This window comes from Schistocerca gregaria, chromosome 4 (genome assembly GCF_023897955.1).
Source record: "Schistocerca gregaria isolate iqSchGreg1 chromosome 4, iqSchGreg1.2, whole genome shotgun sequence".
Lineage (NCBI taxonomy): Eukaryota > Metazoa > Arthropoda > Insecta > Orthoptera > Acrididae > Schistocerca > Schistocerca gregaria.
In genome coordinates, this window is record NC_064923.1 from 499,482,773 (window position 1) to 499,510,122 (window position 27,350).

The 27,350-nt window shown below is 39.8% G+C and overlaps 1 protein-coding gene across 1 annotated transcript in view; it reads right to left on the reverse strand.

The window, feature by feature from the left end:
* Window positions 1–20,531, reverse strand: part of LOC126267236 (uncharacterized protein CG1161) — a 33,793-nt gene extending 13,262 nt beyond the window's left edge. The window contains exon 1 of the mRNA XM_049972218.1: window positions 20,360–20,531. Coding sequence (XP_049828175.1) covers window positions 20,360–20,422 — 63 coding nt within the window. The 5' untranslated portion in view covers window positions 20,423–20,531. The remainder of the gene's footprint in view (window positions 1–20,359) is intronic.
* Between the last annotated feature and the right edge of the window lie 6,819 nt (window positions 20,532–27,350).

Genomic DNA, 27,350 nt, shown 5'->3' on the forward strand with positions numbered 1-27,350 from the left:
ATCATTTCCACTTCTAGTGTTGTAGATGTGAATATCTGTTACTCTCGAACTTAGATTGCTGATAAATTTCCAAAGATGAATAAACATACTGTGAGGCTACTGTAATATTCCTGGCTGCTTAAAGAGATACCTGCAAGATACACATGTGTGAACTCCACACACAATCCTAATTACTTTCTTCTGTACAATTAATATGTTTTGCCTAAGCAAGGAGTTACCCAAGAATATTACCTATTACACATCAATTAACAAAAATACGTTAATTGACATCTATATCGACATAGTTACAATTATCCAATGGCAAAAGTAGCTGGACCTAAATGTGTTAGCAGGGCCAACATGGTTTTTCCAATTTAAGTTTTCATTATCTAAGAAATTACAATTTTCTACTCTTTATTTTTTCTTGTTGGTATACTAGATTAACAAGAGTGGGATATTTTTGACAGTACAAAACTGAATGAACTGTGTTTTTCAAAGTTCATAGCCAGCCCACTTGCACACAGCCCTTCAGTAACTTTCACACAAATATTTGCCATTTTCTCTGTTGACACTTCTTTCGTCAGCTTCATAATAATGCTTACATAATCTGCAAACATGGCTAATTCTCCCCCAAATTAATAATGGCAAACCATTAACTTAAAATAAGGACAGTAGTGGGCCAGTGAGCAAACCCTGTGGGGCTTCCATAGTAATTTCTCCACTTGCACTTTCTCCTTGGTATTACTCAAAGCCCATGCGATACTTTTTGCATTCTGTTTCTTACATAAGGTCTAAGTGAGGTATTTGCTGAGCTACTTATTCCGTATAACCTTAACTTCTCTAATATAATATTATGATCGACACAATCAAATGACTTCATTAAGTTGCAGAAAATACAAACTGGTGATACTTTCTCATTCAAAGATTTTATTATGTGCTTAGTAAATGTAGGCATAGTTGATTAAGTACGATAGCTCTTTTGAAATACAGTAAGAACTGCGACTGGCTAAATATCTCATTACCACAAAAGTAGGTGACAACCTTGAAGCAAATTACTTTCACAAAAAATTTTAGAAAATGAGGAGAGAGAATGGGTGACTGACATCTGTGGAGTCACCCTTATTACAGAGAGGACTCATGATGGTCTATTTCAGTCTTTCTGGGAAAACATCTCAAACCAATGATGCATTATGTAAGTGCCCAAGAACATTTTATATTATAGGGCCAGACTTTTTAGCATCTGGAATATATTATCCACCCCTTTATCAACTTTTACTTTACAAAGTCATAATGATCTTCCTTTATTTCATATGAAGATGAGAGACTAATTAATTCACTAAATGTCCTCTGTATTGCCTCTTCACTGTGTTGTTTTGTTTTCTCTTCTGAACTAACTGCATTGATTTTCTCAACCATTTTCAAAACTTTATTAAAAATATCTGCTGCAGATGAACTGCCTTTCACAAAACCAACCCCCCCCCCCCCCCTCTCTCTCTCTCTCTCTCTCTCTCTCTCTCTCTCTCTCTCTCTCTCTCTCTCTCTCTCTCTCATACAAGTGTTCACCACAGCTCTGCAGGTGACAGGTTGCCCATCTCACAGTTGTTCCAATTGCGATACTTTGTAGTTAAAGTCTTAGGGAAGGGGAAGAGCACCCACTATTCATCAGTGTTACCCCAAAACTGAAAATGCTGTGTGACAGAAAAAAAGGGGCTAACCACATGTAAAAGAAATTAAAACAGGATAAAAGAGTGATGACCATGGCAACTGGCAAAGGAGATAAGACTCAATGGTTCCCCAGGGCCAGTATGCGGCTGCAGTCCCAACCCCCCCTGCCCCTCTCCAAAACTATTTTAATATGTTATATCTGCAAACAAAAACCACTTTCAGGGAGAAAATGAGTCATTTGGCAAATTAGTGGCAAAGAATCCAGAAAGTCATGCTCAGTGTGGAGAAGCAGGAGTAAGTGACATTTCACCAGCATCTAAGGCTCCACAACCACAAACTGGCAGTGGCTCATTACGTAAAATGAGACTAATCTGGTATGACTAATGTGGAGGCAACATAGGACAGTGGGTTCCTTCTCAGAGGAACAGGAAGAGGAGTGCTATCAAGTAGTAGTCTCTTTGATGGCGCAAGGTTTTAATAGAAGGGGGTGGTAGCCCATCAAATGTTGTTACATCTCCAAGTGTTAAGAGGTCTTATTTGAACCCATAGACCTGCACTTGAGACTGTCAAAGTAAATAACCACTATCTAGCCAGTCAGCCTTTTCATTTCTGGGGATATCCACATAACTTGGGACCCAGATAAAGACAACTGAGCAGACAATACCTCTAAGGTCAGAGAGGGTGATAACAGTAACATCCATCAATAGCTTGAACATTCATTATAGAGACACTACAAATTAAAATGAGGTCCGTTTAATAAAACATAGGGCTCTGTTAATGGCTATCAGCTCCACTGTACACACACACATTACATTTCCTGGCAACAAATGATGATCCTGAACAGAGGGAAATTTAGCATTCCCCATCCTATCTGTGGTATCAGAACAATCAGTGTAAATGATGGTAGCACCACAATACTCCTGAAGAATAGAAACTGAAAGATCATGGGAGAGACAACTTACGTTCTTTGAAATAGGTCAGTCCTAATTTGTGGGCCAGGTACTAACTGAGGGAAAGACGTGTGTAAGAAAAACTGCGGGGAGTGATTTCTATGAAGGTAAGGCAAAGGTCCTGGCCAAGGGTCTCGAGACATTCCAACTGGTAATCCCAGCTACTCTAAATGACTAATATGAGGCATCCGCATCAGCTTTTTATCAAAGGTGAGACCCAAAAATTCGGACTCGTCAACAACATCGAAGCACTGGGCACCACAGTATAGTTTTGTATCAGAATGGCCCAGGTTACAATGAAAAATACATTACTCACATTTTTGTGGGAGAGAACTGGAAGTCATGGAAAGGGTCCAAGTGGAAGTCTGTTGCAATGTGCCTTGGAGTTGGTGTTCAGCTGAGGCTATAGGTTGGGAGCTATACTATATGCAAAAGTTGTCAACATACAGCATGATGGTGACCAGTAGTTCAACAGAGGGCACTAGCCCACTAGTAATGATCAGAAAGAATGTAGCTCTCAGCATGGAGCCCTGTGGGATGCTGTTCTCTTGCACCTGTGGAGAGTTGAGCAATGTACAAACTCTAAATCAAAACAACTGGTGGGATAAAAATTAAAGATCAGAAATCAGTAGGAAGTCCCTACAGTCCCACTCATTGACAGTAAGTAAAATAATATGGTACCAAGTAGTATTGTACACCATATGTAGATCAAAAGGGACTGCAATGAGCTGCTGCCTGTTTGATTGCTGTTTCCAACTTAACCAGATGGTCAGTTGTATATCACTCTTCCCAGAAATCACACTAACAGGGAACAAAATGCTCCCACGATTTGAGAACTCAGCATAATTATCAGGCTGCATCCTTTCAGGCAGTCTGCAGAGCACAATGGTGAGGTTAATTGGTTTATAGTTGTCAACAGACATTGGGTTTTTGCTGGCTTACAAACTGGAGTGAGCATATTCTCACCACAGTGAAGAGAAAATTCTTTCTAGCCAAATGTGGTTAAGCATCCTGAGTGGGTGGAATCTTTAAGTAACATTCAGATAATCTTATTATGAATCATATCAGAGCCTTGGGCTGTATCATTTGACAAGTAAAGAGTCTGAAAGGCATTCCCAGTAGTGGAAAGTTCATCATACAATTAGAGTCACAGGAGAAGGAGGGGGAGGGTAAAGGATAGGGAGTTGTCTTCACTGTTGCAAGGTGTTTTACACAATGTTAAACATGAAACAATGCACTGATAGAAATATCATCATGAAGGAGGACACCCAGGCCAGTTTTTTACCTACGGAGACCCTGTAGGCTTATGGAGCTCTGCCACACCATGAAGAGGCATGCATTCCCAAGGAGACTCAGAGCTCCTAGCATTCCTCTTAATGTTTTTCATTAGATGGTGAGCCTTAACAGAGAACTGCTTAAAAGTTATCGGATTGGTAGTGAAGTATGTTGCGGAGCCCTTTAACTATCCTCATAGTTATTGCAGTGTCTTGTGGCAGTGAAATGGTCCTACACAACTGCAGATAGCAGTTACCGTAGCAGGGGTGATTGAATTGGGAATGTCTCTCACAACCTCAGCAATGTAATCCAACAGAAAGGAGATGGAGGTGACAGCACAGGAATACAACTGCTACATGGCTCTTTGAAGAACTCATCATAGTATGGTAAGTAGTCTGGTGGTAACAAGGAAGCGACAAGATCACTAGAAAGTGGTCACTGTCACAATCATCATCATGTAGTGATCCCTGCAAAAAAGAAACCACAAGACTGAAGAAAAAGATCTTAAGCTGAAAGCTGAAAAGGAGCCACAGACAGCACTAAAGTGGTAGGAGTACAGTCACTGAAGGGAGACAGATCAAGGTAGCAAAGAAGCTGGTCAATCAGAAAGCCCCTACCAGATGAAGTGGGTTGGTGTGCACAGAAATATACCAAGTATGAGAAAACAGAGGAAGAGCTGTTGGATTAAGGAGGTCATTTCAAGATACGTGGCACGCCTACAGGTATATAAAACTAACAAGTGGTGATTCCGGGTGCTGTTTGCACTCAAGCTGCTATTGATTCCCACCTGGTAAGGAGCGAAATCCAGTCACTGACATAAATATGAACAAACAGACTCCTCCAGATGCTCTATTGGTGACAGTATGATACCGAAGGAATCAACAGCAACTTCTATGAGTTGGAGAATAGTGCCCATTACATTTCTTTCTAGGAGAGTAACAGATTTAAAAATAAGAGAAAATTAGTTGTCTTTGTTATTGTGGCAGATGACAGTTATATGTATTGAAGTTCCTGGTTAGGCACAAAGGGGTCGGGGGCAAGTAACACCTGAGGATCACTGTCACCTGTGGGGGAGGGAGTGAGATATGGGATCAATGGGGTAGGCTCACAGAAGTAGCCTTCTCTTGAGGTTTTTTTTCCTCTTTCACAATTTTTGGCACTTGAGAATCTTATGAGAGCTTGTCTGCATTGGTGTAGCACTGTAAGAAGAGCAGGCAGCTCTGGAAACTGCAGTTTGTGGTTCTTTCAGCCACTGACTGGCATCAGTTTGCAGATCTGTGGATTTCTGGGGAGAGAATTCCTGAAAGGGAGGATTGTTACTAGTAGACACCAGAGCAGGATGTTGCTTCTTCAGCAGGATGCAATGAGTAGAGATGGTGCTACAGAAACCACAAGAGAAAAAGGACTATCACAACATATTCAAGTTTGTGTGACTACCGGAAATAGATGCTGAGGGACTAAATATACCAAGTACCACCATTAACCTAGCCATGATAGTGGCACAAGTCTATATCAATGAGTCTGGATACAAATTATCATATTTTCCGAGCTTCAAAATACAAGTAATGATCTGTAAACTTCAATTCACCGACGTTCCATTCCTTGATTGGGGTAGCACACTTTGGGGATCAGGGAGGGTGATCATTCTCACAACTGACACATGGTAGTGCACATGATGTATTTTCATGAAGTAATCACCCATAGTGCCCACAAATTGGGTGTTACATACACCGGGAAGACATATTCCTGAAGCACTAGCATTTAAAGAACTGCATTATAGTTGTGAAACACAGTTTCACACTTAATTGGTAAACTATGGCTTTAACCTTTTGTGAAAGCAAATCCCCTCAAAGATATGGATGAGTGCAGAAGTGTCAATATTGCTATCTGGTCTGCCTCAATGTACACAATTTATGAAGTGGATCCCTCACCTCTCGAAGTGTTTGTGTAGGTCATCTGTCTGCAGTATTGGATCCTGGTGACAAATTCACCGCTGTACCACATTTAGTTTCTCCGTGTGTGATGGTAACAGGTACATCAAATTGTTTACAAGAGAGTAATGTCCAAGACTAGGTAGGATTTCTCATCTTAATTGAGGCAGAACCACTTCATAATCTACTCAGAGCTGACACTTCACCAAACTCTTTTTCAACATACTCCACAAAGAAAACTGGGCTTGTAAAGAGACAAGACCATCTGTCTGTTCAGGTACAGACCATGAACTGTAGGTATTAAGTGTCTGAAAGTTGCTAGGTTTTGTTTTCCTTCCATGGTACAGCCAATAAGGGAAACTTCCTTGGGTTATAACGATATCCAACAAACATGAGGGGACCAAACATAAGTTAAGCAAAATAAGTGGTGTAAGATATAGTGAACAAAGTGGGAAAAGCCATAATCAACATCAAAGTTGCCGATAATACTAGTATAGCTATCACACCCAACAGACAATAATTAACTGGTGAAATTGTAAATGATGTTTTTCAGAAAATCATTAAGTGGTTCTTGTTAATGGGCTCTCATTGAACTTTGACAAAACACAGTACCTACAGTTCCACACAGTATATGGAATGACACCATTAATAAATATAGACTTCGATCAGAAAGGCCTAGCTAAGTTAGAATATTCAAAATTTCTAGGTGTATGCACTGATGAGAGGTTGAACTGGAAAAAACCACACTGAAGATCTTCTGAAACGTTTGAGTTCAGCTACTTATGCTATTAGGGTCATTGCAAATTTTGGCGATATACATCTCAGTAAATTAGCTTACAATGCCTATTTTCATTCTCTGGTTTTGTATGGCATCATATTCTGTGGTAACTCGTCATTGAGTAAAAGAGTGTTCATTGCACAAAAGTGTGTAATCAGCATAATTGCTGGAGCTGATCCAAGATCATCCTGCAGACACTTATTTAAAGAGCTAGAGATCTTCACTGTAGGCTCACACTATATTATGTTCACTTATGAAACTTGTTATTAACAATCCGAACGAATTCAAAAGTAATAGTGTACATGGCTACAACACGAGGAGAAAGGATGATCTTCACTAATCAAGATTAAATCTAACTTTGGCTCAGAAGGGGGTACATTATGCTGCCACAAAAGTCTTTGGTCACTTACCTAATACCATCAAAAGTCTGACAGATAGCCATATAGCATTTAAAAGGAACTTAAAATAATTTCTTAATAGCAACTCCTATTCATTAGATGATTTTTTGGATATAGTAAGTGGGTAATTTCCCCAACCACCACAAAAAAGTGTCATGTAATATTTTGTGTAATTTAATATCTTGTATAGGCACCTTTTATTAACCTGACACATTCCACATCATTACGAAGTGTCGTATTCATGATCTATGGAACAAGTACTAATCTAATCAAAGTTGTCAGCAGGGAAACTGTCCTAAAGAAGGAGTCTGAAAAAATAAAATCAGAGTATAAAACTGCAGCACAGGGAAGGAAGAAGTACAGCAATTGTTTGGTTGCCCATTCTCACCGTGGGGGATTTTGTTTACAACACTGTCACTGCATTCCCCTAAAGGCTAGCCTGTATAAATCTTAGTAATCTGACCTTGCCACAGTGGCCAAGCTTGCATTCCTCAAAAGAAACATTCGAATTGTAGCTGCAATCATGTTGGAGTGGTATCAGGAGAATCCAGATTAACACATGGTCACTAAAAGAGGAGCAACAGTCTCTTCAATAGTTAAAGGGGCAATAGGGTTGATCATTGACTGATACGAACATTTTATCTCAAGCATGCATGGTACTTCTGGGTAATACCATGGTACAGCTGACAGCAAGGGGCAAATGTACAAATTCCTGTGGACATAAAGCTCTACCTGTTGCATCCTCCTGGATAAAACAGATCCCCATTCAGATCTTAGGATGACTGTCATACATAATAAAACAATAAAAAACACACTGGCATTCTACAGGTCAGGGCACAGTATGTTTGACCCCTTAATCTTACTGGAAGGTTAGAAAATTTTAAAGGTTGAAGTTAGATTTGTGTGAATTAGCATGCACTGGCAGGAAGAAGATGCTTTCTGGTCACTTGTGATGTTATCTCCACAAAATCAAATAATAGCACCACAGATGAAATTTTAAAAAAATAACAGAGACTTGGGGGACTGAAATTAATGAGGAAAAATTCTGGACAGAGAACAATTTAAAAAAGGCAAACACTGTTTACAACTTGTGAAAAACAGCTGTATAAATATAAGACACCTGTAGACACTGGAAGGTTTCAAATAGGTTATCCATTGACAAAACAGATTTAGAAATGACTTCAGATCATAAAGTATTTTGAGGAGCAATGAGGACTAACCATATTTTATTAGTTATAAAATACAAACAAACTAAAGCAACTGAAGAGAAATGGTGGAAAATTAAGTGGATGGGGTCTGGATAAGTTTACACATTTCAAAAGGTGGGTTAGGCAACAACTAATTCAAAGAAAGGAAAGAAATGGAATCCAATAAAAGATTAAAGGGTAGCACTGAGAGATGAATCAACTAAGCTAGCAGAAGGTGTGGGAGTAAGAGGAAGAGGAAAAGGAAGAGGGAGATGGAAGGGACGAAGGGCAAAGCACCAGTAGAATCATTTAACAACATGTACAGTGTTAAATTTGATTAACTGGAGGAGAAAATATAAAAATTTAGCAAATGAAAGGAGCAAAATGGAAGATAGATGCCTAAAAATCAACTGGAAGAAGGTGCAATATGGCAAAGTAGGAATGGCTACACAAAAACTACAAAGCTCCAGATTTATACATGACTAAGGAAAATTTAGATGCTACATGCAAGAAATTTAGGAATATGGGAAGCAGCAGTCTGTAATATAGATTCAAAGGAATACATAAGAATGTGTAAACAAAAACTTAAACAATTTATGGAAAGTAGAAGATGAAATGATAAGTAGAATACAATACTTCAAGAAAAATTTGACAATGCTGAAAACCAAACCAAGCACCTGGATCAGACAACTACTTTTAATTATTAAGATTCTTTTGTTCCTACTGATGTGTAGGATACTTTAGGCATGTAGAATAAGCTAAGACAATAAGAAGAATATAATTTTCTCAATACCAAAAAGCAAGTACTGCCAGGAATTCTTTACAGGAGGAGGGAGACACCAGTGGAAGCCAGTATCAGGGAATATAAGTTAGTGATCATAGGAACATTCAAGATAATACTAACTATGATATATCTTAGTATGTTTAAGGAAAATAAAACAACATCAAAAGCATTTTTATCTTTAGAACAAGTTTTACATTATATCAACTCCAATATACTCTTTGGAATTCTGAAGAAGAAGAAATCGTCTTTGGACAGACTGATTTGATGCTTATCTACCAGCCAAACCAGTCTTTTCACCAAACTATTTCATAAATTTCTTTTCTCTTGAATTTGATTCAGTAAATCTTCAACAATTATCCAATTTGTCAACTTCAGCTTCGGCATATTTCCGTTATACCACATTTCAAAAGCTAATCTCCAACTACCTGATATGTTTAATGTTTATTTCTACACCTCATACACCTCACCTCACCCCCCCCCCCCCTCCCCCGTAGTGCACACACTATACACATTAAAAAACTTATCAATATTTACATTAATTGTTAATATATACCTTTTTCTGATAATCTTTTCTTGCTCTTGCAAGCCATTTTATATTATCTCTGCTTCAGACATTGCCAGTTATTTTGCTCCTCTAATACAAAAATTCATCTATAACTTTAATTTCATAATCTAATGCTCTCTGTATCATCTGATTTAATTTGGTGACATTTCACTAGCCTTTTTTAGTTTTGTTGTTGGCAGGAAACCTCAAAGGCTTTACAAAATACACTTATTTCCTGTCTATTGATCACTGCTTTTTTAATTATTTCATGACCAGTTTTGGGCAATGTCACCCACTTTCAGGTAATTTCTCGTGGTTACAGAATAACCAATCTTAATGGAACTATCAGTTTCACTTTTTTTTTTATAACAGTACACTCAGTTTTTATTCTTCAGCCTTGAAATTTCTTCTTTGTTTCCTTTAGTGCTAGCTCAATGTTCTGTCCCATTCTCAATTGCTTCCTCCCTTTCACATCCTTTGATTCTTATAACCACAGCCCAATTTCCATATGAGTTTTAGATTATTTCGCTCACTGAATTTTATCCATGATAATTTCAGAATTTTAAGAAGTTTAGTCTACTCAAAATTATTAAAAGAACTAAATGTATAAATACTATAAATGTGGCTTTGCCTTCTTCAGCCTGATATGTCACAAGGTCAGTATGGACTTGCATTTATCTGCACTTCTCTGGAATCCAAACTGATATTCCCACAAGCTGACTTCTATCAGTGCTTTAATTATCCTGTAATTAATGCATGTTACCTTGCTACCATGCTGGATGTTGGGTGCAGAGAAATCTAATACTATCATGGGGTGAAAGAGGACAGAGAGAATTGAAGAAGATGACATCCTGCAAAGTTTTCTCACCCAAATAGTTGAATCACAGGTGGAGATGCAAAGCCATGACAAGAGATTCAGGAAATCGAATCTAAGGGTACTATGGTTAACTCGTGCACCATGTAGGGCGTCCTTCCCGACATGGCCTGCACTTCTGTAGTTTTGATAGTGGCAGGTCAAGCGATAGAAGGGGACCTGAACTTATAGGGCCAAAAAGTGAGACTCCTTTTAGTCGCCTCTTACGACAGGCAGTAATACCTTGGGCCTATTCTAACCTCCGAACCCACAGGGGGAGAACTCCAGATAGGAATATCAACAATGTAGGAAAAGACAGAACGCTATGTACAGTAAAGAAGTCACATTAAGTTGCAAAAAAGCACAGTTAAAAAACGCTTGCAGCAAGCTTTTGGCCATAGCCTTCATTAGAAAAAGAGAAAAAAAACATTAATATATACAAGCAAGCACACCTCATGCACACATGACCGCTAACTTCAGCAGCTCAATGTGCTAGAGTTGGCAGTCGTGTGTGTGTGTGTGTGTGGGGTGTGGTTGCTTTTAAGTAAGAATGGTGTGCATTTCTTTTGCTGATGAAGGCTGTGACCAAAAGGTTTTTATAAGTGTCTTCATTGTGCTTGCCTGCAACTTAACAAGTTTTCTTTTCAATAAGTAGCATTTTTTCCTACATTGTTAACTTACTACCATGACTTATTAAAGTGACAATTTGGTTACACTCCTGTCTGTGTCTGCTTCTTATGGTGTCCCATCTGTCCCCAGATCGGTCTGCCACTGTGGTTGCCCCGATTGCTGCCCGCAGTGGGGCTGAGCCCTCACCTGTGGTTGATTGGGAGGTCGTTCCAAGGCGTGGCAGGCAGCGAAAGGCGTCCCCGGAGGCTGATCAGAAAGCCTCCCCGGTGCGTCTGACAAACTGGTTTCAGGCACTGTCTCTGGCTGTGCCAGATGCAGCTGCCTGCCCTGTTTCAGAGGATCATTCTCAACCTTCAAGGTCCGGGCAATCGCAGAGGGTGGGCTTACTGGTAGTTGGGAGCTCCAATGTTAGGCGCGTAATGGGGCCCCTTAGGGATACGGCGGCTAAGGAGGGGAAGAAATCCAGTGTGCACTCCGTGTGCATTCCGGGAGGAGTCATTCCTGATGTGGAAAGGGTCCTTCCGGATGCCATGAAGAGCACAGGGTGCAGCCAGCTGCAGGTGGTGGCACATGTCGGCACTAATGACGTGTGTCGCTTTGGATCTGAGGAAATTCTCTCTGGATTACAGCGGCTATCTGATTTGGTGAAGGCTGCCGGTCTTGCTTACGAAATGAAGGCAGAGCTCACCATCTGCAGCATCGTTGACAGTACCGACTGCGGACCTTTGGTGCAGAGCTGGGTGGAGGGTCTGAATCAGTGGCTCAGACGGTTTTGCGACCGTATTGGCTGCAGATTCCTTGACTTGCGCCATAGGGTGGTGGGGTCTCGGGTTCCGCTGAATAGGTCAGGAGTTCACTACACTCAGCCGGCGGCTACAAGGGTAGCGGAGGCTGTGTGGCGTGGACTGGGCGGTTTTTTAGGTTAGAAGGCCTTGGGAAAGTACAGGGTGGGCTGCAATGTCAAAGGGTGCATGGCAATTACAGGACGTGCTTGGATCAAGGAACAGTCGGAATTATAGTTGTAAATTGTTGTAGTTGCGCTGGAAAAAGTCCCTGAGCTTCAAGCGCTAATAGAAAGCACAGAAGCTGATATCGTTATAGGTACAGAAAGCTGGCTAAAGACTGAAATAAGTTCTACAGAAATTTTTACGAAGTCTCAGACGGTGTTCAGGAAAGATAGATTAGGCAGAATTGGTGGTGGAGTGTTTGTGTCTGTCAGTAGTGGTTTATCTTGTAGTGAAGTCGAAGTAGATACTCCGTGCGAATTGGTGTGGGTGGAGGTTATACTTAACAGCCGAATTTTAATAATTGGCTCCTTCTACCGACCCCCAGACTCCGATGATACAGTTGCGGAACAGTTCAGAGAAAGTTTGAGTCTCGTAACAAATAAATACCCCACTCATACGGTTATAGTTGGTGGGGACTTCAACCTACCCTCGGTATGTTGGCAAAAATACTTGTACAAAACCGGTGATAGGCAGAAAACGTCTTCCGAGATTGTCCTAAATGCTTTCTCCAAAAATTATTTCGAGCAGTTAGTCCACGAAAATTGTAAATGGTTGCGAAAACACACTTGACCTCTTAGCCACAAACAATCCAGAGCTGATAGAGAGCATCATGACTGATACAGGGATTAATGATCACAAGGTCGTTGTAGCTGGGCTCAATATCATTTCTTCCAAATCCATCAGAAACAAACGCAAAATAATTTTATTTAAAAAAGCGGATAAAGTGCCACTAGAAGCCTTCCTAAAACACAACTTCCATTCCTTCCGAACTGACTATGCGAATGTAGACGAGATGTGGCTCAAATTCAAAGATATAGTAGCAACAGCAATTGAGATATTCATACCTCACAAATTGGTAAGAGATGGAACGGATCCCCCGTGGTACACAAAAAAGGTCCGAACGCTGTTGCAGAGGCAACGGAAAAAGCATGCGAAGTTCAGAAGAACGCGAAATCCCGAAGATGGGCTAAAATTTACAGACGCGCGAAATTTGGCGCGTACTTCGATGCGAGATGCCATTAATAGGTTCCACAACGAAACATTGTCTCGAAATTTGGTAGAAAATCTGAAGAAATTCTGGTCGTATGTAAAGTACACAAGCGGCAAGACGCAGTCAATACCTGCGCTGCGCAGTGCCGATGGTACTGTTATCGACGACTTTGCCGCTAAAGCGGAGTTATTGAACGCAGTTTTCTGAAATTCCGTCACCAGGGAAGACGAATGGAATATTCCAGAAGTTGAAACACGAACATCTGCTAGCATGAGTCTCTTAGAAGTAGATACTTGAGGGGTTGCGAAGCAACTCAAATTGCTTGATACGGGCAAGTCTTCAGGTCCAGATTGTATACCGATTACATTCCTTTCAGATTACGCTGATACAATAGCTCCCTACTTAGCAATCATATAAAACCTCTCGCTCACTGATAGATCTGTACCTGCAGATTGGAAAATTGCGCAGGTCGCACCAGTGTTCAAGAAGGGTAGTAGGAGTAATCCATCGAACTACAGACTTATGTCATTGACGTCGGTTTGCAGTAGTGTTTTGGAGCATATACTGTATTCAAACATTATGAATCACCTCGAAGGGAACGATCTATTGACACGTAATCAGCATGGCTTCAGAAAACATCACTCTTGTGCAACGCAGCTAGCTCTTTATTTGCACGAAGTAATGGCCGCTATCGACAGGGGATCTCAAGTTGATTCCTTATTTCTAGATTTCCGGAAAGCTTTTGACACCGTTCCTCACAAGCGACTTCTAATCAAGCTGCGGAGTTATGGGGTATCGTCTCAGTTGTGCGACTGGATTCGTGATTTCCTGTCAGGAAGGTCGCAGTTCGTAGTAATAGACGGCAAATCGAGTAAAACTGAAGTGATATCAGGAGTTCCCCAGGCAAGTGTCCTGGGACCTCTGCTGTTCCTGATCTATATAAATGACCTGGGTGACAATCTGAGCAGTTCACTTAGATTGTTCGCAGATGATGCTGTAATTTACCGTCTAGTAAGGTCATCCGAAGACCAGTATCAGTTACAAAGCGATTTAGAAAAGATTGCTGTGTGGTGTGTCAGGTGGCAGTTGACACTAAATAACGAAAAGTGTGAGATGATCCACATGAGTTCCAAAAGAAATCCGTTGGAATTCAATTACTCGATAAATAGTACAATTCTCAAGGCTGCCAATTCAACTAAGTACCTGGGTGTTAAAATTACAAACAACTTCAGTTGGAAGGACCACATAGATAATATTGTCAGGAAGGCAAGCCAAAGGTTGCGTTTCATTGGCAGGACACTTACAAGATGCAACTAGTCCACTAAAGAGAGAGCTTACACTACACTCATTCGTCCTCTGTTAGAATATTGCTGCGCGGTGTGGGATCCTTACCAGGTGGGATTGACGGAGGACATCGAAAGGGTGCAAAAAAAAAAAGGGCAGCCCGTTTTGTATTATCACGTTATAGGGGAGAGAGTGTGGCAGATATGATACACGAGTTGGGATGGAAGTCATTACAGCATAGACGTTTTTCGTCGCGGCGAGACCTTTTTACGAAGTTTCAGTCACCAACTTTCTCTTCCGAATGCGAAAATATTTTGTTGAGCCCAACCTACATAGGTAGGAATGATCATCAAAATAAAATAAGAGAAATCAGAGCTCGAACAGTAAGGTTTAGGTGTTTGTTTTTCCTGCTCGCTGTTCGGGAGTGGAATAGTAGAGAGATAGTATGATTGTGGTTCGAAGAACCCTCTGCCAAGCACTTAAATGTGAATTGCAGAGTAGTCATGTAGATGTAGATGAGATTATTACAACCTTTAAGTCTGACTTTACTTCACCTGTCTCATATACTGCATACCAAAAGGAAGTCTTATGTTTGTTTTACTCAAAAAACTTAATAATTCTGAGGAAGTTTCATCTAGTGTTGGTGCCAAAAGGTTTTGACTTATGCTCCCTGTAACTTCTTGCAAAATCTGAATCTCCCAACTCATCTCCTATTACTTCCCCTTCACTTTCAACATATTGCTTATTTTCTTTGTAAGCTCTTCTGTACATTTCTGCATTTCCCTTCTTTGCTCAGTACTGGCCTACAGTCTGAGGTGTTGACATTCATATAGCTGCTTCTCTATTAGCAAAGAGTCATTTTCCTACAGGTGATACCTATGTTTATCATTTCATCAATTTAATTCTGTTTCTCTTATGTTACCCAAGGAATTTTCCTGACCTTGTCTTTTGATCATTTGATCCTCTACTGTCCTCACTATTTCATTTCTCGAAGTTGCCTATTCATACCAAAAGCAGAATAAATGGCAGTATAATCAAGACCTGTCCAGTAGAAAGTTCAAGAGTGATGTTGCCCCACCACAGGATCTTGTGGTGACAAAGTCATCTGTAGCACAGCATGAAATCTCCATCTTCATTCCATATTTAATACATTATCCATCATTCATAACAAACTGGAAGTTAAGTCAGAAGAGCTGTACCATGAAATAAAAAAGTCTCCAAACAGTATTCTGAAGAACATTACATAAACATTCAAATATGATAATTGAAATTCCTGGTAGAATGTAAATAATTTAGGAGAAAAGTGCTGGAATATTTCAGTTCTACAGCTTTAATTGAATGAGGGATTGTGTTGAGTAGAATGGGGAAGGGGAGAAATGGGACAGGTAGTGGAAGGAAGGTTTGAAGTATGGCGACTGACAGATGGGAGGGAGCCAGCACGTGCAAAGGTTAGGAAGGAGGGAGAGGTGATAGGTGGAAGAAGTACGAAAGCAACGTCGGCACTGGTGATGTTGAATTAGCGCAGCACAGAGGAGTTGATTTGGAGTGGGGAAGAGGGCTTGAGTGTAGGATGCATGAAGGCTTGGTCCTCGGGTTGGCTGCTAGCGGAGATTGAAACGACGAGGAGTATGGGAACAAAGGATGTGTCACAATGATAAGTCCCATCCATACAGTCCACAGCAGCTGTTGTTGGAGAGGAGGTGGCTGATGGCACAGTCTGTGAAACAGCCACTGAAAGCCAGAATGTTGCCCCCAGCAGATAATTCCTCCAATCTTGGCCACATTTGGGCAATGGCCTTTCACTGAGGTCAACAGCTGGTTAGTAGTCATGTTCAAATAAAGTGCCGTGCAGAAACTGCAACAGATCCAGTATTTCACAGGTAGCCCTGCCTCTAGATGGGATACAATAAGCCAGTAATGGGACTGGAGAAGGATGTTCTGGCTGTATGTCCGTAACAGGTCTTGCACCGGGGTCTTCTGCAGACATATGAGCCATGTGGCAAGGTGTTGGGAGTATGTGTGTCATTAGGATGGGCCATGACATTGCATAGAGTGGGTGGGCACAGGAATACAACTCTGGAAGGGGTGGGAAGAATGTTCCTTGTTTCCAGGCATGACAAAACATAGTCAAAGCCCAGGTGAAGAGTATGTTCAGTCCAGTATGACACTGAGCAATGATGAGAGATGTTCCTTTGCAGCTGATTCATGGGGGTGGGGGAGGATTAGGGACATGAGGATATGGCCCACAGAATCTGTCTGTGGGCTGGGTTTGCAAGATAGGCACTATCTGCAAAGTCCTTAGAGAGACCTTCTGCATACTGAACAATGGAATTCTCATCACTGCATTAACCATGCATGGTCAGACTGTATGGGAGTGATTTTTTGGTGCGGAAGGGATGATCACTATCAAAAAGCAGGCATTTTGGTGGTTAGTGGGTTTGGTATGGATAGAGGTATGGATGAGCCCTCTGAGGTGTAGATCAATGTCCAGGAATGTGGCACTATGGGCTTAAGATGACCAGTTGAAGGGGATGGAAGAGAAGGCATTGAGGCTCTGGAGGACAAGGATAGAATGTATTGACCCTGCATTTAGATTACGAAAATATCAATTAACCTGAGCCAGACAAAGGGTTTGGTGTAGGTAGGAAGGTTTCCACTAGATCTGTTTGTACACCTTACCCTCAGAGGAGTAATTATATGTAAAATTTAATTAGTTAGATGATAAGGAATGAGGTGGTGGATTTGGGGTCTGAAGGACATTACAAAAGGTAGTGTTTGAAAGTGGCAAAGTCACAGGCATGGAGGATTTGGAACAAGGGGAGGCAGTGGCAACAGTGATAAGTAAGGATCCTGGTGGTAATAGGGTGTCTACGTAAATCCTTACAATAAGACGATAGAGAGTAAATACCATGCAGGTATTTTTCTGTTTAACAGTGTACAATATGAACCAACAGATTTTTTTTCTATTTTTCAATATTATGTTTCTGAATTTACATTAAAATTTTAGTTATTCACACACACACACACACACACACACACACACACACACACACACACACACACACACACACACACACACACACAAGTGTACTGAATTTGAAGCAAATGTTACAGACAATGAATTGGGTTCTTGGGCTATGCTATAGACCACTCTGTTATCACAACCTTCATTTATTTTTCTTTTAACCACTTTTGCAACCTGTTCCAGACCTCAGGCTAAGCTATATACCGTCATGTCACCACAATCAAGAGTTAAGAGGAGAACACCATGCCAGCCCCAACAGTCAGTAATTTTAACCCCTGATGATGGAGATGGCCACCAAAAGCCTAAGTGTTTTCTTCTAATTTGAAGAGTTCTCAGGTATCCGACCAGGTAGTGTCTTAATTTCTCCACAATATTTCGGCAGACATACATGCTGCCATCTTCAGGTGGTTCCTGACGATTTGTCAGGAACCACCTGAAGATGGCAGAGAGTACGTCTGCCAAAATATTGTGGAGAAATTACGACACTACCCGGTTGGATACCCAAGAACTGTTCAAACTGGATATGCCAGGAAAACTTCAGATTGTTTTCTTTTAAGTGACAGAGCTGGCAACACGAAGAGATTTTATTGAAGTTTAGAGGAAGTGGGATGAGGAGGTGGTGAGTTGGTGCATTGATTCATCCATCGTGTTCTGTAGACCTCCAAGAAGAATCTTCAAGGATGTGGACCTAATAAAAATATACATTAACATAAGATGAAGACAACATAAAAACTTGAACTGTAGGCCTATACTGTGTTAACAACTTACTATCACTATTTTTTAAAGTCATAAATACCAAGTCCTATTTATATTAATATTACAGTATTGCCCTGCAGCTTCATGCTACAGCTACTTGTCATGCAGCTGTCATCACCTCATTCCCTGGATTTAAATCAATAATTTGTTGGGAGAATGGCTAATTAAGTACTTTTTTAAACAACTGTTAAGAGTCCCAATTCCTTGCTTTTCATTAAGTGGTAGATAGTTGAGTACTTTATCCCACAGAGGCCATATTCCCATTTTGAACACAGGACAAGAAGGCAAAGTCTATCTGAAAATTATTCCCTGCTAGACAAAAGGAAGGCAACTGGGAAAAGAGGAAGGAAGACTACAATTAATATCCAACTGACAATGAGGTCATCAGAGATGGTGCACAAGCTTAAACTGTGTCAAAGATGGGAACGGAAATCAACTGTTCCTTTAAAGCAACCATTCTGGCATTTGCCTGGAGCAATTTACAGAAGTCTGGGAAAAGCTAAATCTGGATGTCTGGACACAGAACCAAATCCAGTTTGCTAACCACAATGCTACCTCACTTTTTTGCCAATAATTATTTTTATTATGGATATCAAAGGTCATCTGAAATTGATTTTATCAGTAACATAGCTACATAATTTTTGAGTAAATGTATTTGGAAGTGAGTAAGGATTCGAAGATCTTTAAACAGGTCTCTGCAAGATTTACACTTACCTATTCGCCACAAAATTCTTACTGCTTGCTTCTGCTGAAGAAATGCTTTGTTTACTTGTGCACTCCCCAGAGGACAATTCTATAAGCCAGTGTGAGTACATGCAAAATAAACCAACACACTTATCTTTATATCAACCCAATGAGAGATACTTTTAAGGGCATAACACGCTGAAGTGAGTTTCTTGATTAGTTTATCCATGCCATTTTAACTGTTATCCAGCTGGAACCCAAGGAATTCTACATACTATACTTTATTTATTATATACAACCATCGATGTCTGCTTCTGGCACTAAGTCAGTATTACCGAGTGGGGCAGCAGTAGAATACTCTAACTGAAGAACACTTACATTGAAAATTTGCCTTGGCAGATAAAAAGAAGTAACATTCAAAATACACTGTTGTAAAATTTACTTAAAATGCAAAAGTGCAAAGCCACAGCAAGCAGCACGCATGTTGTGGAATAATGTAATTCATGTGCTCTTGCTGAGAAGGGAGACAAGAAAATTGAGAGAATAAAGTTTTTTAGTCCCATCATGAACTGAATACAGCAACTTTAGACACATTTCGTAATATAAGGAACTGATTACAAAGAAAAGAAGGTTCCATGAACATACCTTTTAACTGATTTATTTCATATAGCTGCACATGGACTATAATAGGAGAAGTATGTTTTTGTGGTGTAGGTTGGCAGTCCAGTTAGCAACTTAGGTAAACACAGCCTTTTTTCCCCAAATGTAAAATATGTTACTCAAAACTATTACGAGTTATATCTTTTATAGCCGTCACATTTGTTGACAAATTATGTGCGTACTGGGTAACTTTACTAGACCAGGATTTGATATTGTGATTTCAATCATATTTTCCGTTTTGGAACCTTAATTGCAACCAGGCAGAAAACGGATTTAAAAAGATTACACAAGTCGCAAATTAATGTCAGTGCTCCACAACACGGCAGGTGACGATACGAATGAATGGACAACATTCGTTATTATATTTAAAACCTCTGAAATACTCAGCCGGTTAAGAAATGAGAGGGCGTGACAGTGTTAAAATGTGTTTGTCAGCCGACAGATAAGAAGACGTTTTATGCACATTGTCATTAACAATTAGTTTCCTTTGAAACTTCTGACGCACTTTTTCCCGTCTATTGCCTAGATGAACGGCATGTGGCTCCAACCTGACGATCGGATAATCTAAAGAAATAATATTCTCTGTGATGCAATTTGCATTTGCCTATAGCGAAGGCTAAAGGTGATGTGATATGATTAAGTTCCATAAAAAGTGGCCATCTAAGTCTGTACCCTATCACCATTCAAAACGCAAACGAGACAAAAACATTACAAATAATTCTTCAGCTTATACCAAACACTGTACGTTAAGAAATAGTTTTAATGTTTTAACGCAAACGAGACAAAAACATACTATAAATAATTCTTCAGCTTATACCAAACACCATTCGTTAAGAAATGGTTTAAATGTTTTCAATCATTTAAGAGCGTAAATGAAAATATAGGGCAGCATCCATACGTCACTTATCCGACGTATAATTAATCAAAACAGGCCATTACTAAACACTACCTTTCTAAATACAAGTGTGAACGACAAACCTGTGCACATTCTATACAGCTCAGTAATATTAAGCACCAACAAATTACTGTTCTACACAACATTTGAAATAGCTGAACAGTTCTCGCTGTTCTCTAATCCCCAATCATAACACTTCGCACAGCAGCTGTCATACGCCTTCCTATTCCCACAGATTATACTTCTAGCGCACAGAGATTTAAGCAGAGTTCGCACACACAAAAGGTGTCGCCACAGATGTTGGCATACTGCAGTTGCAACGCTGTTGTGGATGAACTTAAAAGTTTTTAGTGGCGCAACTTACACGACGCAACCACAAAAAGTTCAACTTAGTTGTACTTTATTCCGCCACTTTTCTTCCACCACTATTCCCTGGTGACATATTTCGAAACATGAGCATTCTGTCGCAGTTATCGTGAAGTAATTGTAGTTGCATTGCATCCGATTTCAACAGTGTGTTATCATTTTATTACTGAAAAAAGTGAAAGCAGTGATCGGCATGTTCACAGCTTCTGGAACTACAAGAACATCAACTTACGTTTAATTTTTTGCAGCAGTGCGTGTGTATGGCTGAGGGGGCAATGTTTCCAGACCAATGACGTATCCCACAATCTTAAAAGATTTTTGAATAAATAAACTTAACATATGAAACCTAAAAAAGCGAGTCGTATAAACTTCGTGATTTGTGAGAACAAACATTGTAATCGTGAATTTATATGCAAGAAAGTGATGTGGCAACTGTTAAACTAAAAATTAATTATTCAAAATGTATATATCAACGAATTCAATAAAATTCTAAAATCTTGGAAGAGTGGCACGTTTGCTGATGATATTTACATGCCAGCTGTTGGTTAGTTTGCCATTGGAGAAAGGGTTTTCATCTCCGAGTGTTATTTCTTTTATACACGTGTTTGGGGCCCCTGTGCGAAATTTATTTTCGGATCCGATGTACGGGTTTCGTCTCCATTGTATTTAACTCTTGTCACAGGTCTAGTCTGCATACCCGCCCATATGATTTCAATTGATGCTATACTGAAAGATGTGCAACTACATAGCATCTGTGGCACGCTGTGTGAACGGTAGTTCACGATGCCACTACAGAAAGTCACAAGCTGTCGTGTCACATTAGCTGTGTGCGTGAACCTGGCTTTAAAGATATAAATAATTTAGGATTAAAGGATACCACTCATCAGAAAGCAAAGGGGCTGAATTGTCCTTGGACACACACAAAAGAAATAAAAAAAGATATTTAAGATAAGTAGGATTGCAGAAGAGTTCATATCTTAAAATGCTGCCAGTCTGCTACCTGATATGGATCAATATCTCCCCACTCCCCCTCCCCCCTCTCCCAACTGTAAAAAAGCATAAATAAGAAATGACTCCACTATAACTTTTCTGAAAACGAAGTGACCATATAAATACACACACATTTAATTTCACATTTTCCAGTATTCAGTTGAGATTTCATAAAATTTGATGAATCGTCTAACGAGCAATAGCGGTTAGCTTTGTTGCAATTAAAAATTCTGAACTAAACATCTCTAATAACAATGCGCTAAGCTAGAGCAGTGCATGCAGTTTATCTCTTTATTGGCTTTTTTATGCCTGTGTTAAAAGTCTTGCTGTGCATTTATGAGAGACATCAGTCTACTTCAATCAAATTTTTCATAAGGGTAACTAAAACAAGTTGAAAGATATGTTCAGTAAACTATATAAAAAATAAACTACACAAAAAGAAGCATTAGTGTCATATCTCAACGACGAACTTAAAACTTGTAGCACAGAGCAAGAGCATTAAGAGGAGCTATGGCTCAATTTTAAAAGAACATTTGATCATGCACTGGACAAATACACTGATCAGCCAGAGCATTATGATCATCTATCCAATAGCCAATATGTCCACCTTTGGCACAGGTTACAGCAGCAACACGTCATAGCGCAAGGTGAGGAAACAATTAGGGCTTTATATGTCCTTGGAGGAATTTGGCATCACATCTGTACAAACAAGTCACCTTATTCACGTAAATTCCGTGGAGTCGGATGATTAGCTCTGATTCCACATTCAATCTCATACCAGATGTATTCGACCATGTTCAGATCTAGCGAGTTGAGGGAGCAGCACATCACTTGGAGCTCATCACTGTGTTCCTTGAAACACTTCATCGCTCTCTTGACCTTGTGACATAGAGCATAATCTTGATGAAAACTGCTACTGCGATCATGCTTGCCTCTGAGCACTATGGGACTTAATATCTGTGGTCATCAGTCCCCTAGAACTTAGAACTACTTAAACCTAACTAACCTAAGGACATCACACACATCCATGCCCGAGGCAGGATTCGAACCTGCGACCGTAGCGGTCACGCGGTTCCAGAGGGAAGCGCCTAGAACAGCACGGCCACACCGACAGGCTACTGCGATCAGGAAACATGATCGTCATGAAGGCATGTTCGTGGTCAGCAAGCAGTGTACGATACTCCTTAGCTATCATGGTGCGTTGTACAAGCTCGATTGAACCAATAGATGTCTATGTGAATGTGACGCAGAGTATAATGGAGCCGCCACCAGCTTGTCTTTGTCCTGCACCTGCAGTAAGGTTTCAAGGAGCTGGTCCCTTGGAAGACGACGGATTCGCGCCCTCCCATCAGCGTGATGAAGATTCATCAGACCATGCATTACTCTACAACTGCGCCAACGTCGAGTGTCGATGATCAAGTGCAGTTGTCGTGTTGTTAACATTCGCACATGCATGGGTCGTTGACTGTGGAGGCCCATTGTTAGGAGTGTTTGGTGTTCTGTGTGTACAGACACACATATACTTTGCCCAGAATTAAAATCTGACTTTAGTTCCGCCACAGTTAGCCACCTGTCATGTTTTACCAGTGTGCCTAGCCTACGACATCCAACTTTTGTAATGAGTGGTTGTCGCCCAGTGCCGCAACGTCTGGATGTGGTTTCACTTTGGTTTCGTCACATGTTGAAGACATTCACCATAGCATTCCTCTAACACCCAAGAAGTCGTACAGGTTCCGAAATGCTCGCGCTTGGCCTCTAGGTCCATAGCATTCCTCAAACACCCAACAAGTCATACAGGTTTCGAAATGCTCGTGATTAGCCTCCGGGTCATCATGATCTGCACTCGGTTAAACTCAGATAGATGATGGCTAACTGATATTCTCAGCTGCCGAGAGGTGTTTTTGATATACCTCCACATCGAGGGTTTCAGTTAGTCATCATTTATTCCAGGGAAAAGCTGCATGGTCAACAATACATTTTACACACAGACAGCACACTCACTGATACTACATTCACCCGTGTGTGTCTGACTAGCAGTCATTCCTAGAAAGGTGATGCCAGGTGATGCTGGGTTTATATCGATAGAAGGTCAGTGATCATAATATTCTGGTTGATCAGTGTATGTACCAAGTAGAACAGTTGTTAATGAGAGGGATCCTCCATGGCATGCTATTACTGTAAAGAAACTTCTGAAGAAACAGAGTCTATTGGTATAAAATATGTAAATAGTAATGGAACAAAGACTGTTTTTACAACACATTGGTCAGTCGATTGTTTTTTCAGTCGGTCGATTTTTACAGCAAAAGAAACAACCGAATGAAACTAGTCCCTGTAGCTGTGGCAGCTATATGGATGTTTTTATTCACTCATTGGGTTTAAGTGGCTTCACTCAATGTAAGACAACCGACTGAAACAAGTCTCCACCAGTTGGGCTATTATATTAATTTTTTCACTCATTCATCGGATTTGAGTGATTTTATTTACCTAATTTTTCTTGACTAGAAGAAGGGATCGGTTGGTAGGACATGCTCTGAGACATCGAGGGATCGTACTTGTGGCATTAAATATCAGTTTTTGGTTGGTTTTAAAAGTTTTATGGCTGGTGCTGTACTGTCATTTTATATATCTACAAGTATAAATGAACAGTCACACTTTAACAGGTTTTTATGAGGTCGGATTCTTCTCTGTTTTTGTTTTCAGTACAAATTTTACAGTTGATATTAAATAACTTTCTCATGAGCTAGAGACTTGAAACTTTCAACTTAGCTCAAAACTGGATGACAAGCCAATATTAACTCACTATTTCCAGTCGCGAATGTTTTATAGTTAAGAAAGATTGTCGCTAAGCTTCGTTATGAGCTCTATTCTCTTTAATTTTCGCATTCGCGGTCTTTTCGTGAGATATGCGTAGGAGGAAGTGATATATTGGTTGACTCAGTTGAAGAGAAACTGAAGTTTACCATACATCTCTGGTGTAAGCTTATCAAAATGTTTTGAATCAACTGAAAAACTTCCCACACACAAGACTAAAAAGCATAAAACACCTATTTAAAGAGAAAACTTTTTATATAACACCGTTTTAAAATGGACTAATAAGTATCAATCCTCTCCTATCCCCATGCAGACTCCTAACATCATACAGATAATCCAGAAAATTTGTGCTTTTGAATTTTTAATTGCTGTGATACTGCCTGTAAAACTGAAAACGTTTTGCATATGTAGACAACCAATGAGTAATTTTTTGTACAAAATATGTACCATTCACACAAATAAATGGCAGAATATTCAAATGACTTTGCATTTGTGGACATCATCACATGTTGCCCATAAAACAGAATGCAAACTGTCGCTAAAACGAGGCAAGGTGGTTCCTCACTTCTTCATATATCCTTGATGGAACCATTGCACTGAGCTTTGCACCCCCAAGTAGGTCTGTAGTATGTCGAGACTTACCAGGATTGCTCCTACCTTGAGGAAGTCCAGAGGCGTATTGTAGGAATGTCTGTACGTCTGTCTGAGGAAAAATCGGACTTTCTTCGGTGCCTCAGGAAATTCTATAGATTAGAAGTAAATAGATTGTAATAAACCCTAGTTAACATTAATTAAATGATGACCGAACCATAGATAGTTTCTCCGTTTTAGTCTGTTCAAAACCCAGCAGGAAGCACACCTAGACGTTCCTCTATACATATACAGTATGTTCCAAAACGATCTTTACAAATTTTGTCACGAATATTTCAGACTTAGGAATAGGTAGAAAGGTATGGTTTGCAGTATAATGTTCACATACATCTAAAGTTATTTTTTTTTCTCATTTTCCCATGTTAGTTATTAACAGCCCTAGCCCCTCAGCAGTTGGTACAGTGTGTGAAATTGTCGGTACAGACCAGGTCTAACTGACACCCAAGTCATGTAAAACATAATTACATTTTTCCTTTGGTGGGGCTAGCATGAACTGTGAGCTCGTATCAGAGCAGCAATTACACACATTAATGAGGACATCTCATAGATATCCTGTGTGCTACAAATGGCACACACATTTAATGTAATCATCCATTTTCAAAAGCAATTTTGGAGTCCTACTTATCGCATATTTAACAATTATGGAAAATTTTATCCTGGAATAGACGTTCAGTTCACATGTATCGGTATGCTGTCACTGAAAGCGCATTATCCCAAATGAGTAATGTATGGAATAGTGACAAAACAGTTTGTTGTACAAACTGTGACAGCAACATTAGTGACTAAAGTAAATTATGATGAAACTTGAGTTGGATGTTCTCATATGCTGTTGGAGAATACAGATATGCTGAAGAAAATTTACAGCACTGATTAATGCTGTACATCTGTTCACACTCTTTCATCTTAGAACACACTAATAAAGCATAAATTAATGTGCTTTTATGACAAATTAAAGTCATAGGTTGCATTTATTAAATTCAATTACGACTTTTTTCTGCAATATCAAAATTTTTAATGTATCTCGAATCTGGATCTAGAAAATATGGTCACCTTAACACAGTGAACTCTGTTAACCAGCTACTAGAACATTAGGTGTGTATGAACATTATGTCACAAACCGCACGTTTTTTTATCTATCCCCATTTCTGAAATATATGTGATCAAAGCTGTAAAGATTACTTTTGAGCCCTCTGTATTTCCTATACTACCTTAATGAGACAACAAGATGCCACTAACAATGCAGGACTGCATGTACCGTGATGCCAACTCGCCCATGAAACAAATTAATATTTTAAATGTCATTTGCCGTCTACTGGCTGAGCTGTATTAAAACTGATTTAATTTATGTTCATATTCCCTACTGTAGATGAGCACTATGTTTGGACATGAATGCCTCTGTACTGCACTTTCACAAAACCTTGTTACTCTTGTGCAAAATTTATATCTGCCAATAAGTAAGAGACATCCATCTGCTGTCATTGTTAGCATCGAATTCAAATGAGGAAACATTCTCCCTCTCATATCCCCACACCCTTCGATCCATCATGACCATTGACCAACTTTTGTGCGTCTGGGAAAATAATCCGATATCTGGGGTTTTCGAAGTTTTTCTTTGGGGTGAGGAGTTTAAGTGATGGCAGGTCTACTCCAGCGATGCGCTAGCTTAATCAGTTATGTGTTAATGGTACCTGGAACAATTAATTCACAACAATACATGAATCAGTCTTAAATGTTGAAAAGCAAAATTACTCCACAAAGTGCACACTTAAATGAACACATTTGTTGCTTATATTAACTTTGGCATACCCCTGGTATACATCTTCAATTAACCCTGGGGGTTGATTTGATTTGATTAATTTTTCGTTTCATAGATCCGTGCTGAGGAGATCCTCGTGGATGTGGAATATACACAATACATCATTTGTTTCTATTAAAAAATTCGTCAATGGAGTAGAAGGAGTTGGCCACTAGTAAGTCTTTCAGGCTCCTTTTAACCTGATCTTTATTTGTAACTAAATTTTTTATGTATACTGGCAAATTATTGAAGATGAGTGTTCCTGAGTAGTGGACCCCTTTTTGAACTAAAGCAAGTGCTTTTAACTCCTTGTGCAGATCATTTGTGTTCCTGGTATTGTATGCATGAACTGAGCTATTTGTTGGAAAAAGAGATATAGTATTTAAAACAAATTTCATTAAGGAGTAAATATACTGAGAGGCAGTAGTTAGTATATCCAGTTCTTTGAAGAGGTTTCTACA